This window comes from Elephas maximus, chromosome 16 (genome assembly GCF_024166365.1).
Source record: "Elephas maximus indicus isolate mEleMax1 chromosome 16, mEleMax1 primary haplotype, whole genome shotgun sequence".
NCBI classification, from domain to species: Eukaryota; Metazoa; Chordata; class Mammalia; order Proboscidea; family Elephantidae; genus Elephas; species Elephas maximus.
This window is the reverse complement of record NC_064834.1, coordinates 66,240,835-66,257,447: the sequence shown is the minus strand read 5'-3', so window position 1 is coordinate 66,257,447 and position 16,613 is coordinate 66,240,835. Positions and strand designations below refer to the sequence as shown.

Here is a 16,613-nt window from a genome sequence, read left to right as displayed (position 1 = left end):
CACCTCAATAATTATGTTTCTTTGTTCCCTTCAGTTAGCTCACATGTACGAAGCATACAGACTACATTTATTTGATTCACGTGTATCACTGGGTGATTTGCGGACACTTTCGTATGGGTTTTAGAATCATGAGGAACATCTATGATTGATTCTGAGACAGAAATGAATCACATTAGGGTGTTCTTCAAACATACTTGAATTTTCAGATAATAAACAAACAAAAAATATTTGAATACCAAAAAGTGAATGTTTTAATGAATTTCTAGAAAATAACATTTTTTTCAAAAACCACCAATAAATCAGTCAGAATTTTCTTTTAAATTGCAGCAAACACTTTAAAAATAAATGACATTTTTAGCATAACTAAATACCTAAATTAAAGAGATTGCAGATTATTTAGTCAACAGAATTAACATTTCTATTTATTACAAATTCACATATTATAGAAAAAACTGGAATTAACCAACATTCCTATAGACACAGACAAAATGACAGCGATAAAGTTTATTCTAAAGCTTAACAGACTACTAGACTGCTTTGTTCAATCTTGGTAAGTAAAATTGATTTGAAATTCAGTTTTTGAAATGCTCCTCTTGATTAAGCTCGATCCTTTAAGCAAAAGGATTAAATAATATTACTGTTACCTCTCTCCGTCGAGAAGCCCAACAAGTTTGTTTGATCTTCCATACCACAGCAGCCACCAGTAACAAGGATAAAAAACAACTGGAAAATAAAGTACAAGTAGTTTTCACTCAAAATATATCTGAAATATGTATTGAAATAATAAAAGAATAAGGAGATGATTACAAAATATAAAGAAGTTATCCCTTTGTCTTAGTAAATAACTGAAGCATAAAAAGGCAGATTTTCAGGGTTTAAAATGTTCTCTCTAACCAAAGCAACCAAGTAGAAAGAGAATTTATTTATATTCCTTGCTGTACATGACAGTGACCTACTACGGGTAAATAAAGGCAGGTTACATTTTACTTTCCCTCTTTTAAATTATGGACATTCTCTAAAACAGTTCACAGCATTATGCTCTTCTCTCACTAAGAGAGTTTTCAGTCATTTTCATGGCCTTCAATTCTGACCTCAAATGGAATGACTTCCATATCTATAAGCTTAGATTTGTCAAAATCAGAGCAATCCAATCATTAAAAGGAAACCCTGGTGGCGTAGTGGTTAAGAGCTATGGCTGCTAACCAAAATGTTGGCAGTTCGAATCCACCAGGTGCTCTTTGGAAATTCTATGGGCCAGTTCTACTCTGTCCTATAGGGTCATTATGAGTCGGAATCCACTGAACGGCAGTGGCTTTGGCTTTTGGTTTAAGAGATTAGTTAGTTCAAACTCCATCCCAGGAAAGAAACTCCCAGCACAACTCCAATAGTGATCCAGCCCCTAATTAAATACCCACAGCAGCTGAGAAGGTACTGACTCAGAAGCCAGTGTACTCTCTTTTTAGCAAACTGAAACTATGAAAATGTCCTTTCACTAAGGTGTCTCTCTTTTATCAGTTCAGTGGGTTACACTGAATCAGTCTATTCCTTCTTCCCTATGCTAGATCTTCTTTACAAATTTAAAGCAGACTACTTGATTCCCTCTAGTCCAGTGGGTCTCAATCAGGAGTGTTTTTGCCCTGCAGAGGACACTGGCATCACCTGGGGACATTTTTGGTTGTCACAACCCAGCAGACATCTAGTGGAATGCAGTTAAACATCCTACCACACACAGGCCACCCTGTACAAAAAAGAATTTTCCACCCAAAGTGTCAAAAGTAAAGAGGTTTAGTAGTCCTGCTGTAGTGTAAAATATTACCATATCAGGTACACTTCTATTATTATACTCAGGTTAATAATGTAACTGTTAAAATACATCACTGAGAATTGATACTTTAGCTATAGTCTGAGGATCATTTATCTGAATTTCAGTCCCACCATCACACCTTTGGAATGTTAACATAAGTGATACAAGTATCACCTCAAAGTCGCCATGTCCAAACTGAATTCGTTGATAATATTCATAATCATAAAACATCTATTGAATATGTACCAAGAACTACGCTAAGTGTTTAAAATGTATTATATCCGTAATTGGAAACCCTGGTCGTGTAGTGGTTAAGTGCTACAGCTGCTGTCCAAAAGGTCAGCAGTTCGAATCTACCAGGCGCACTCTGGAAACTCTAAGGGGCAGTCCTACTCTGTCCTATAGGGTTGCTATGAGTCAGAATCAACTCGACGTCAACAGGTTTGGGTTTTTTTTGGTTTATGTCTTTAATTATTACATTCACACATGTTATATTGTTTATACAGTTATATACTCATTTAACATATGACAAAGCTGAGCCATGGGGAGTTTAAGAAAATTGTTTAAGTTACAAAAGTAGTAAGTTGCAAGTTCTCTCCTTTCTCCAACTTCTTTGTCTCACCATTACCTTCTCAGCTAAAATGTAAATAGCACATTTAACTATATCAGTCAGACACCAAATATCGTCCACTGTTTCTTTCAGAGTATCTGCAGTAGTATATAACAGCACGTATACCAAAATTCATTTGTATTTAACAAATACAATTTAAATACTAAAATATATTTTTATTTGATGATCTGGCAGTTCACCCCCCAAATAGTTAAATGATAAAATTCAGCTAGAGATGGCAGACTAGGAGTATTGAATTTCTCCATCAGGAGCTTAAAGTCTCCCTGAACTAAATTTTATGATTCAAGTGGAAAGTATAACTTTTACACTGATGTAGAAGGCCAGTATAAAAATTTGTAGTTTTCATAATTTCATCTTCTTTGAGAAGATAAGACACAATTTAGAAGTTTACAGCAAATGCTTTCTATGCCAATTCCTACTAGGTTAGCACTAAAAAAGGAGCCCTGGTGGCGCAGTGGTTAAGGGCTCGGCTGCTAATCGAAATGTCAGTGGTTCAAACCACCAGCTGCTCCATGGGAGAAATATGTGGCAGTCTGCTTCTGTAAAGATTATAGCTTTGGAAAACCTATTATGGGGCAGTTCTACTCGCCCTATAGGGTTGCTATGAGTCGAAATCGACTCAACAGCAATGGGTTTCGTTTTGCTTTTTTTGGTAGCACTAAAAGTAAAAAAAAAATGGTGATAATGTTAACAAACTGGATGATAAAACCAATATGCAATTTAAGAAAATACTTAACACAAATTTTAAATGAAAATGTCAAAGTAAAGAATATCATACTATATTTGATCCAGCACTAAAAATAATCCAAACAAAAGCCACATTTTTATGCAAATGATGCACACCTTCTGTGTGTTTGCCAACCACACCTTCCCCCCTTGAGGTATTTTAATAAAGTAGCACTTACTAAAACACCTCAGGGTGAGAGGCCCTGACTGGCAAACACACAGAGAAGGTGTGCATCATTTGCATACAAATAGGGTACATCTCAGTAAAAAAAATCTCAGTAGCTGGTATAATTGTCAATAAACTTTGGCTAAATGAATGGAATTCATTCTTTAATTGATTTTAATAGCTTATCATTTCTTTTCTAATATTGAATGCCTTCCTGGGGCCAAAAAAAAATTTTTTTTAAGACGGTGAAATTGAATCTCATAACAGATTAAAGAATTTGCCCAAGGAAGGTCATTTAGAAAGTAAGTGCAATCGTTTATTCTTATATCAAGGTAAAAACCCAAAACTAAACCCACTGCCATAAAGTCAATCCCGACTCATAGCAACCCTATAGGACAGGATAGAACTACCCCATAGGGTTTCCAAGGCTGTAATCTTTACAGAAACAGACTGACACATCTTTCTCCCATGGAGTGGCTGGTGGGTTAGAACCGCCAACCTTTGGGTTAGCAGCTGAGCATTTAACAACTGTGCCACCAGGGTTACTTCTATATCAAGGTAATTCTTTATAAAAGTCTTTGGTTTCTAATAAACTGCTGTGGTGTGATGGATCACTTTTGCGTGGCCTTTCTAACCATGGTCTTGTAACTTCCATCCAAATGACTGAGCAGGACTGTGTTACAGGGTAATTGTGGCCCACGAAGGGTATTGGTTAGTTTGCCATTCCCAGAAGCAGAAGAGAGAAAATACCACCACCAACAAGAAAGAAGAGCCAGTGTGTCCTTTGGACCTGGCATCCCTGCACTGAGAAGCTTCTGGAAGCAGGAGGCAGAGAGAGAGAGAGAGAACTATAGCACTAAAGGCAGGAGTGGCAGTAGAGACTCAGGAGTAGAGATCCAACAAAATGAGATGGTGCTGTGGGCTTCCCAGCCCACAGAGAGAGGAAGCTGAGTGCCTTTGAACAGAGGCAGGGAGAGGCATGCCTGCAAGCACAGCTGGGAAGAGGCTGTCCTGATGGAAGAACCATATCCTTGAGTGTTCCTGGGTCCGAATTATAACCTGTTACTTCCCTAATAAACCCCACAATCACGAGTACAGTCTGTGAGTTCTGTGTGGCCACTGCAATGAATTATCAAACCGAACACAGAAGTACAGAGTGCCACAGGAGGGACGGTTGGTGTCAGAACTGGTAAAGATGGTGGAAAGACTGGACATGTTTGACCTCTGCCTCACAGGAATCAGTCCTGGCTGTTAATCTTGATTCTCCTTCACTCTTGTGAAATTAGAGCAGGTCAGATACCATCTTCACGCAGTTTTTACAATTACATTGCAAACAAAAGATATAGTTCTTTTTTAAAAATGTACATAAAAACAAAAAACCAACTCATATTTGTTTCATTAATAAGCAAAAGGAGGGAGGGAGGGAGGAGGGAAGGAGGGAGGGAGGGAGGGAGGGAAGGAAGGAAGGAAGGAAGGGAGGGAGGGAGGGAGGGAGGGAGGAGGGAAGAGGGAGGGAGGGAGGGAGGGAGGGAAGGAAGGAAGGAGGGAAGGAAGGAGGGAAGGAAAGAAAAGGGGAGATGAGGCGAGGGGAGGGGAGGGGAGGGGAGGGGAGGGGAGGGGAGGGGAGGAAAAAGAAATACTTATTAATCTGGAGCCCTGATGGTGCAGTGGTTAAGAGCTTGGCTGCTAACCAAGAGGTCAGCAGTTTGAATCCATCAGCTGCTCCTTGGAAACCCTATGGGGCAGTTCTACTCTGTCCTATAGGGTCACTGTGAGCTGGAATCGACTCGACAGCAATGATTTTGATTTCTTCGTTATTAATCTACTATAGTTGAAAACTTACATTCACACTTTGGTGGCCACTAGAAAATCCCAGTTGACAGTTCTGGAAGCCTGGAGTATAGCAGGATTTCCATCAGCCTGAATTCCTTGAACAACTCTAAAGCAGTGACCTGCATACCACCTGGTCCCTTCCGCAGGCTCCCTTCTGCCCACTACACTTTACATGAGTGATAAATAAACTTGTATTATATTAAACCACTGAGATATCTTGGTTTATCTGTCCCAGTTATCTTTTCCTTAATAGATTTCTTAAGCCAAAGGTCTTAAATGGACAGCATCAAACATTAGCATCATTTAATCTGATATTATAGCAATTCTGTCAAACAGAAAAATGTGTTTTCACTGCTTTCTTTCAAGTTTCTTTTTTATTATAATTCTACAATAGCTTTTATTGTTCCTCGGTATAGTTTTTTGTTTTTTTTTTCTGGTGGGGGGGAGAGGGAATAATAATTGAGCTTTTTCTATACTGCCAGAAGATTTGAAAGGTTTGACATCCCTCAGTATAATCCTCCAAATGGAAAAAAAAAAAAAAAAAAAAAGGATTTAAAAAAAGCAAGTATATGAGCTACAGAGATAAAAAAGAGAAGCATAGGAACTTAGGGAAAGATAATTCAATATTTTCTTTTTAACCTTCTAAAATGATCATTATTGAAACTTTTCTCAATATGAAAAAACATGGAACTCGTTAGGTATTCTCACTGAGGGGAAATTAAAAAGAATCCAGTAGAATTAACACAGTGTCCTATAGGGTTATATCCTAAAGCAGGTTTCTAGCGGCAAAGCAATACCCTCTCGCGGCAATCTAGCGCACCAAATGCAACAAGTGATAACACTGTCACTAGTTTATAGCCATTGAAGGTTACCTGATCGTAAACATCATGCCTTAAATATGTATTTTAATAGTTGTATGGGCATATTAATCTTTAATGTCACTGAAAAAACGTTAGAAAGTAAGGAATTGTGTTGAAACACAGAGACATATTTTTAAAAGTAATTTACCTCCTAATAGCTGCTATTCTAGAAAATATCTTTCAATGGTTTAAAAAAACACCTTCCTACCACTTATTTCTTAACAACTAAAATGTTAGCAAAATAAACCACTAACTTATAAACACAACAAAGCTGTGTATATTACAAAGAAAAATTTACTTATGTTTCAGTTATCAGATTGACAAAGATGAAAAATCAATAAATCCCAGTGGGTGGGAAGTAGGAAAACAGTATCTTCATAGCATAAGTTGGTAAAACTACTTGGAGGGTTGTTAGGCAAGAATTACTATACCTTAGGATGCACTATCAGTTAAGATGATTTCAAATGCAAGTAACGGAAACCTAACTCAAATTAGTGTAAGCAATGCCGTTGTTGCTGTTTTTACATGTCAAGTCAGTTCTGACTCACAGCGACCCTGTGTACAGCAGAAGAGAATGTTGCCCGGTCCTGTGCCATCCTCACAAAAGCTGTTGTGCTTGAGTCCATTGCTGTAGCCACTGACTGTGTCAATCCATCTTATTGAGGGCCTTCCTCTTTTTCTTCGACCCTCTACTTTACCAAGCACTATGTCCTTCTCCAGGGCCTGGTCCCTTCTGATAACATGTCCACAGTACATGAGAAGCAGCCTCACTATCCTCGTTTCCAAGGAGCATTCTGGCTGTACTTCTTCCAAGACAGATTTGTTCGTTCTTCTGACAGTCCATAGAATATTCAATATTCTTCTCCAACACCATAATTCCAAGGTGTTAATTCTTCTTCAGTCTTCCTTATTCATGGTCCAGCTTTTTGCACGATCAGGACTAAATTGATTTAATACTCTCCAAAGTCCAAAAGGTTTGGTGTGATCAGGACCCTAGTTCCATTTCTTTCTGATTCTCTGGACTGTGCACTGTGCTGTGCATCAGCTTATTCTCAGGCTTATTGCCCTCTTAGCAACAAAAGCAGATGTAGCAGTCCCAGGCCTTATTTCATACACTCACACGTTCTCACCTCTTACCAATCATTTTTGTTAATGGAAGGTCACGTACTAAACAGCTTTATTTAGCCTGTCAGGACCCACCCGTGGAGCTGGACAGCAATCAATTCCACCCAAATGGCATGGATGCTAAAGAGCCATGTGGAAGTAGTTGAACGAAGGCTGGGAAAAAATCCATAAAAACTACTACATTTATGTAAAATTTATGCAAAATTCATAGAAAAATACCTTGATGAGCCTTCCCCAATTGCTTACACACTTGCAAATCTACAGAGCATCTTTGATAACTCTTAAACCCTTTCTTGGAACCTTTACAAAAAATAGTGCTCTAAAACCTCTCATGGCAAAGTACTGAAGAGTCCAGAAAGTAAGATCTTTCTGGTTATCTCCTCCTGTTACAGATAACCTACATGGGTAGTGTCTTATTCTTTCAAACTGGCCAACAAAAAGTAATAAAGGTCAATGTACGGAGTGTTTCTTTCTACAGTTAATTTTTATTTGAAACATGCCTTTTGATATCATGCTGTTAGGTCAAAAAGTTTTAAGCACAAAAGCCTCTTAATATTTTAAAAGCAGTCGTTTTTTTTTTACTTTCTTAAAAAATGGATGCATAACACATATACAGAAATCCCAAGTGTACAGCTCAATAAATTATTACGAATATAATATACTCATGTAACCGCCATCCTAATAAAGAAATACAACTTTACCAATTCCTTCCTCCCCAAAGAGAACTACCATATTGATTTTTAACATAACAGATTAGTTCCGCTTATTTCTGAACTTTACATAAATGGAATCCTGCAGTATGTGTTCTTTTGTTTCTGGTTTCTTTCATTCAACACCATGTTTGTGGACGTCCTCCATGTTGTTCATTTTGCATCAGTTCACTCTTCTTCATTTCTCCAAATTATTCCATTATATGGGTAAACTATAATTTATTTCTCCATTCTGCTCTTTGGGGATATTTAGGTTGTTCTCAGTTTTTAGCTATTTAAAACACACTGCTATAAATACTTTTCACATGGCTTTTGATGGGATGGAATTGTTGAGTCATAAAGTGTTCGTAACTTCAAATTTAGAATATGATTTCAAATCGTTTTCAGATTTATTACACTGATTTTTAGTCCCATCAGAAAAGTTGAGAGTTCCATAGCCTCTCTAACACTTGGTATTATCTGGCTTTTTCCTTTTAGCCATTGTGGTGGGTAGTATAACACAATAGTAATATTGCATTATGTTTTTTATTTGCATTCTGTGATAAATAATTAAGTTAAGCACATTTTCATATTTTTCTGGCCATTCAGATATCCCATGCGGTGAAGTGCAAGTTCAAGTCTCTTGTTCATCTTTTTAGAGGAGAGGTTGAGTTTTCAGACTCATAGGGTCACTATGAGTCAGAACTGACTCGACAACAACAGGTTTTTTGCATGTTCAGACTATTATTATTTTTTATTGATTTGTACAAGTTCTTTATATATTTTAAATACAAGGCTTTATCATTTATATAGAATGTAAATACACCACCGTGTGGCTTGACTTTTCATTCTGTTAATAGCATCTTCTGATGAACAAAAATTCTTAGTTTTAGTGTAGTTTAATTTTATTTTAGTACCTTATGCATCTGTTTAAGAAACCTTTCCCTACTCTAAGGATATGAAAATGAATTCCTATTTTATCTTCTAGATACTTCATTGTTTTTCTTTTCCTCTTAGCATTTATTTATTATTTTATTTTTATTTTTAGTATGAGGTACGGGTCAATGTCATTTTCCCCCATATGAATATCTAGTAGATCCAGCACCTGATAAAGGTCTTCTAAAAGCAATAAACATTTACAGACAGTCCTTGAGTTTGTAACTAAACTTAAAAATCGCACCACTTCTATCAGAGTCTTCTCTACTGTTTTCTTCACCCCAGAGCACTCTTGTGCTACATCCACTTTACATGGGGCTTGAGGTCTTATTTTATTCTACAGACAATTTTGATATTTTGTTTTAGCCATCTGTGGGCTGTGGCTCCAATGTTTTGAATGCCTTTGCAGTGGTATGTGAGTCTGTCCCTCCTGTGAGTCACCTCTGCTCAGTCTGTGACTTGGACAGAGTTCTATCATCAGCTTAGTTCTCAAAGTCTCTGATAAGCCAATTGGCATCAGATCCACACAGGTGCAGTCAGGATGATTCCAGGAGCTCAGGAACAACTTTATAAAATGACTTTTCTCTATCTCTTATCTCCCAGGTGTCTTCTGTTTGCCTGGGCTCCACTTACAACCTGGCCAAAAACCACCTACTTCCATGAGTGCACAATGTCCTGCACTGAGAGGACAGGGAAGAGGAAAACCAATGGGATTTGTCTCTGCCCTCTCCTAACCACAGCTCTACCAGACTTAGAGGAAGATTGCCTTTCTCAGAGCTTTGGCTCTTACTGCTTCCCATTCTCAACCATTTTTGCTGATGACAATGTTCCTACTCTGGGACTGCATGGGGCTGAATTCTGAGTAAACTGAGGGAAAAAGGGAATAAAGAGGGGACACAGCCTTAAGTAGGGCCAGAGCAGGAAGGGGCACTGTAACAGGCCAAGGCTATGACAGCCCGGTCAACTGGGCCATATAATTCATCATACTTCATGGTGCTGGAGACATCAGGGTGGGAAAGGATGCAGTATGAAGCACATGGCAAGCCCCATGAGAAGAATCTCAACACAGGCCCTTGAGATTCTGGAGCAAGGCCATGCTATCTGCAATAGAGAATTATACACCCATTGAGAAACAGCTCTTCACGTGTTACTGGGCCCTAGATAAGACAGAAAGTTTGACATCAAGCTGAGATATCAAGTGACCATAAATGCCTATTATGAGCTATTTTCTGTCAAACTTACTAAGTGAAGCTTATAAATATGAGTGCAAGGGGATTACAAAACATTTAGAAAAAAGGGCTTTAAAGTACCCTCAATAATTTAGAGTCATTTATCAACATAGGTTTTATATACATGTAGCAAATTATATAATTATATAATCACCAAACCACTTCTAGGAAGCAAAACACTAACTAGTTATTGCATGAAGCTGAAAATAATAAAACTGCATTTCTTTAAAATAAATAATTTAGATTTTTTTAAATCACAGAGACTTACTTTGCAATTTTACGCACCAGAAAATTAAGTATTTACTTTAAAAAACAGTTCAGTTTTCTATCCATTTACTGTATTATACCATGGTCTCTAACAAAAACAACAAAAATGTAATTATATCTGAAAGGGCTGAGATTTAGAGAAGGTAGGTGACCTACTCAAGAAAGCTACGATCAGAGCTAGCCTTTACCTCTATATTACATCTCTCCAATTTCGGCCCAATTATGTTTACCACCGGAAGTACACTCATCGTAGAGGTAAAAATCTGACATGAAGCTGGAGAACTGGTTCTCCTGGCACCACGGCAAAGCTGAAAAGCTGACATAGTCAACTCTGCTTCCTCAAAGGCTGGACTGGAAACAGCAATAGTAGTAACAGTAGCCCGACTGCAGGGTGTCCATAAATACTGACTCATTTTGAACTTTTAAAATTTAGCAGTGGCCTTATAAAATGAAATTTCAAAATATTCTGTCCTTGTTATTTCTGAACAATGAGACTATTTTAAAGCTACCTAATTTACATTTCAGTATTTAAAGAAATTTAAATGACAAATAAAACTGTCCAATATGTTTTATCCCATATAATGACTATAACATTTTATTTCACTTAGTCCAGGATGACAACCTAATAAATAGGATCATCTCTAAGACATGGTGCACACCAACACGACTTTTCTTTGGCTGAATAAAAGAGCTACTGAATTTAAATATGTACACAAACTCAAAATCTAAATAAAAGGTCTAAACACACAAGTAATTTACATGAATGCTCAGCTTTGTGAATTTTTACAGACAGCTGAAATATTCAGTATATTTCTATTCACACTATTATACATAAAAAATAGTTTTATTTTAATGCATTAAACAATGCTTATTCAATTGTAACTTCTAATATTTTCAAAATTATACTCTTTTCCAAAATCCACCTCTGTCGAATCAATTCTGACTCAGGGCAACCCTACACAACAGGGTAAAACTGCTTCATAGGGTTTCCAAGGCTGTAAATCTTTATAGAAGCAGACTGCCACATCTTTCTCTCACAGAGAGCAATTAGTGGGTTCAAACCACTGACCTTTTGGTTTTCAACCAAGTGCTTTAACTACTGCACCACCAGGGCTCCTTGTAAGCTGGTTACCCATTGCCATCAAGTTGATTCTGACTCATGGCAACTCTATAGAACAGAGGAGAACTGCCCCATAGGGTATCCAAGGAGAGGCTGGTGGATTCGAACTGCCAACCTTTTGGTTAGCAGCCAAACACTTAACCAGCATGCAACCAAAACAACAACAAAAAAAAAAACCACTGCCGTCAAGTTGATTTCAACTCATAGCTACTGTATAGGACAGAGTAGAACTGCCCCATAGAGTTTCCAAGGAGTGCCTGGTGGATTCAAACTGCCAGTCTTCTGGTTAGCAGCCATAGCTCTTAACCACTACGCCACCAGGATTTCCAGTGTGCCACCAGGTCCCTGTAATCTGGTTAGTAGCCTTAAAATACATTCATATTAAGACATATACATCATACATAATTAAGTATATTTAAGATGTTTTCTCAAATTTCATTTTGTAAAAGACAAATTTTAAGTGTTAATAAACTTTCCACAGATGTTAGTGATTAATGTGCTTTCTTAAAGATTTTTTTAAGCATTAAATTCTGGGAATCACATCTTTTAGGGGACACAGACTAAAACAGCAAAGGTTTTGACAAAAGGAGTGAATAAATGAACAGAGAATGTGTAATAAATCAGAACAGAAAGTTTTAAAAATCAGAAAGGCTGTAAATGGAGAAGAGTAGACTTTTTATGTACGGACCCATATGCATGAATTAGAAGAGATACTATAGAGAAGCAGATTTCAGCTCAATTATAAAGAGCAATTAGTTTTCTGAAGATAGCAAAGGCTATCTCCGGAGATGGTGAGTTCCCTGAAATTAAAGGCATCTAAGGATAAGCTAGATCAGGGGTCAGGGAAACCAAGGCCCACAGGCCAACTTCAGCCCACCAGCTGTCTTTATAATAAGGTTTCATGGAGTGTAGCCACTCCCACTGGTTTCCTCATTGTCTGTGGCTGTTTTTGTACCACAATAACAGAGCTGAATGCTGGTAGATGCAACAGAGACCATGTAGCCCATAAATCCTAAAATATTTACTATCTGGCCCTGTCCAGAAAAAATTTGATGACCTGATGACCCCTGAACTAGACTATCACTCTGGAGGAGGGTTTTTATTAGGTTATTGGACAAGACAGTCAACAAGATAATGGTTACTTTGGTGTTAAGGGAAGTGCACGGCACAGCATCTATGCCAGCAGTAAGTTGTACAGGTTCTTTACTATAAAAAGCAGCCCAGTGAAGGACGTAAATGGGTTGAAATTCATATCGCACTCTGATCTTGAAGCCATGTGTCCTGATGTAGGTCTCTGTCTGTCAGGAAGAGGAGACACAGTTGTCTAACTTGCACAAACGCACCAAAGGACTAGAATGAGCTGTACATATTATAAGCACATTAATACAAAAATTACATCCTCTGCAATCCGGAGGATCCAAGATTCCACAACACAGATACTCTATCACTGAAACTCAGTTTCTCCCCTAACCCAGTGTTTATTTACATATCATGGAAATGAAAATGCGTGTTTCCTAAATAGTTTTCATGTTTTGAGAAATGCTACAAACTCTACCATCTCTTTTCGAAAGATCCATTGCAAATTAAGATATTAAAAGTCTGAAAAATAATGTTAGTTAAAAACCAGGAGAGCCTTACTTAACTTTAGTTTACACAGCATTTCCCCAAATTGTCTAATGATAGGACCCTTTTTTTCAGGGAAACTGCCATTAATCAATGTCTCACATAACTAATGGTCTGAGGAAGAACACTATTTTCAAAGACACATTTAGTACTTCAGATTACAAACTCCTTGAGACAGAAAATACATACTTTCTCTAATCCTCTGTAGACTTTGTTAAGCACATATGATAATCACTTAAGAAACCACTGATTTAATTCTAGGAGACACACCTAATCCATATGGAGCATAAGCTGTGGTTTCTTTACTTAACCAGAAAAAAAAGGAAAACAAAACCCATTGCTGTCGAGTTGGCTATGACTCATAGCAGCCCTATAACCCACTGCCATCCAGTAGATTCTGACTCATAGCGACCCTACAGAACAGAGTAGAACTGCCCCATTGGATTTCTAAGGAGCAGATGGTGGATTTGAACTGCTGACCTTTTGGTTAGCAGTTGTAGCTCTTAACTACTACGCCATCAGGGTTTCCATGTAAAGCAGACTTTAATTATCTAGGACAGGGGATCTCAAAGCTATCATCCTCCTTCCACTAAAACTATTTCATTCTTAAAGAATGCGACAGTGAAATACTTTTGCACAGGTATATTTTGAGCGTGTTTCCTCTGCTCTGTGCTATGTAGTTAAGCATATAAGGCTACTCAAAGCATGCACTATGATATTTTAAGGTTAAAGAATTGAGAAGTTTTCTAATATTACAGGACATATATCAGAATATAAGTTTAACAATGTCAAAGTCAGTGAAAGCAAATTACCTGAAGAAGGTGACAAAAAACTGCACAAGGTCCATGATAGTGTTGTGTTGTGAGAATGCAATCTGAAAAATCAAAATAAAGTAAAATTTGAAACTTTCTGAATCTCTGTCCTTCTCCAATAGCTGTGCTGAGGTTTCAGAGTATTTGTACGTGCAATGGTTTTAAAGTATCAAGACATTTAGATCGCCATGTAAGAAATCAAATATATACTAGAATTCAAACTTCATCTATAACACCTAATATAGTCAGTGGTAAGCATGACCTTCATGTAGGCTATGAGAATAACTAGTTAAAAAACTATAATAGATATTACTTTAAGACCACATGTGAAGAGTTTCGTGTAAAATGCTATGACAGGTTCAATGTGCCTAACAAAAATATGCAGAATGAGTTTCTTCATCTAATAATGATCACATTTTCAATTAACACAATTGATAATTGCTTTTGAGCCTCTAAAAGAAATTTAAACTCTATATAAGACACGGGGGGATTTTTTTTTTATGTGTTCTTGTCTAAGGAAGCTGTGCATATACATAGAAATATCATACATCTTTCAAAGAGTAAAATATGTCACTTCACTTTAAAAGTTCATATTAATAAGAAATGAATTTCAAAAGGTGAAACTAGACCATAAAGTTAAAGTTGTTATCCATTTCTGCTAACATACAGATCATACAGTAACACCTCTCTTTAGGAAGTACTATACCGTGCATTGGTCAAGAATGTAACATCTGAATAGGGAATGTCTCATTTTGAAATCCAGTGTTCTACTTGGTATCTATTTTAGGAAACTAATCTAGTCCTGTCTGTTTTTCTCTTATGTGAAATGACAATAATAATAGCCCATAGCATTAATGGAAGGATTAACTGACAATTTGCAGGAAATACAAAGGAAAGGATTTAAAGTACTTTACGAGTGAGTTCTATCAAACTTTAAAGAACACAGGGCACTTAGGGTAACTATCCACAACCACAAAAAGACGTAAAGTTCTCTAATCCATTTTATAAAGTATAATCTTAATATTAAAGCTTGAAGGAAGGTAGTAATGAAAAAGAAATCTATGAACCCAGTTTACTTATTATTATGGATACAGTTTTCTAAATAAACTATTATCTAAAGGCATGCTGGAACACCACAGCACAGTAGGAAAGAGTCAAAGACTATTAGAACGATCCAACATGAGGAAATCTACGCAATTAATTACATCAACTAGTTTAAGGAGAAAGTCATTCATTTGATAACACAAACAGATGTTAATGTTGCAATTTATACTTCAATGCTAATAATACTTTCAATAAAATAAGATGTGTTTAAATATGAGAAAGACTATTTACCCTCAAATCAATGAAAACATTAGATTGTGAAATATCCTAATTTATATCAGAAAGTTGTTCAGCCTTGTCTTATGTAAACAGAATGGGCTTGGAAGATTTGACTAAAGAGTCTGACAAAGTCATAAAGGCTATCCATAATTCAATCTGATATCACTTTAGTATCGATGAATGTCATGTCCTAAGAAGTAAATGAAGATAATGCTGAACTCTAAAGTTCAAAGGGCACTAGGGTTAAATGAAAAGGTATTTGCCTATCTCAAAACTCAAAGAAATACAAAATCTACAAGAGATGTGTGAGTTATAGACTTCCCTGAGTAGAGGCATAGAAGAGTAGTGGGCTAAGTGATCACACCCCTTTTGAAGTTATGTAGTCACAATTTATAAATAAATTTCAGTGCATCACATCAACGTTGCTGACAAGAATCCAGTCAACGTCCTCATCAAAATCTCTACTTGTTTTTCTATCTCAAGGAAGCTGTGAAGGGAACCTTCAAAATTACTTGGGTTGATACAATATTACTTAATGAGTAGGCATCTGTCAACTTCTGCAAGATTTAAAATTGGGAAGACATATTCACGAGACACAAAATTTTATGAGTAATATTGATGTATTTCACTTGAAATATTTAAGATAATTTGGCCTCTCAAAATGAGTTGATTTAATAATTCCAATTTATAATGTATAATTAAATAATTTAATTGGAGCTGTGATTTTAGGTTAAAACCATATTAAGCATACATAAAAGCTTTACAACATTTGAGAAAACAATTATTACTATATTTGTAAGTAAAATTTACTAGCTATAAAAGAATTGTCTAAAATTTTGGAAGATCTGTCTACCAAAGTGTTGAAGCAAAAAGTGTTGAAGAAGAACAAATATATTAAATATATAAATAGACTTTAAAGGTGTCAAGGTGTTAAGTTTTTAAACAGGCATATATGGTATTCAAGGTCCCTACGTGGGACACGGCATCACTCCTAATAGTCTAAAAATATGCAGAAGTGCTGAGGTCAGACAGGAATAAAAGCTGGGAGCACCAGGAAGAAATGTAGCATTAGGTTCAAACTTATCTCACTGTTCTCCATATATCTTCATCAAGAACTGCATCTAGCAGCTCCAGGCCCCTTCCAATGAATTTAAAAGGACTATAATTTTATAGGGGCACTTTGAGTCGGAAGTGACTCGACAGCAACAGGTTTGGTACGAGTTTTTATAAGGAAAGGAATATGTGGCCCTGGTGGTGCAGTCGTTAAGCATTTGGCTGTTAACCAAAAGGTCGGCAGTTCAAATCTATCAGCCGCTCCTTCAAAACCCTACAAGACAGTTCTGCTCTGCCCTATAGGGTCACTAGCAGTCAAAATTGACTCGACGGCAAAGGGTTATTATTTTTTTTTTTTTTAATAGGGAAAAGAATAGTATAAACAGAGAGAGAGCCATTCTAAAGGATGTTGGGCA

The 16,613-nt window shown here is 36.8% G+C and overlaps 1 protein-coding gene across 7 annotated transcripts in view; it reads right to left on the bottom strand.

Moving 5' to 3' along the window:
- The window catches only part of ATRNL1 (attractin like 1), a 685,371-nt gene that overhangs the window by 420,256 nt on the left and 248,502 nt on the right, over positions 1–16,613 (bottom strand). For 5 of the 7 annotated variants that reach the window (XR_007513388.1, XM_049854677.1, XM_049854678.1 and 2 more), the window contains 2 exons: positions 13,822–13,883; positions 645–723 (listed from right to left, as the gene is read on the bottom strand). Coding sequence is in view for 5 of the 7 variants with exons in the window: in XM_049854677.1 (XP_049710634.1) it covers positions 645–723; positions 13,822–13,883 (141 nt within the window). In the remaining 2 variants the exon portion in view is untranslated. The remainder of the gene's footprint in view (positions 1–644; positions 724–13,821; positions 13,884–16,613) is intronic. The other 2 variants (XR_007513389.1, XM_049854680.1) reach the window with 1 other exon arrangement.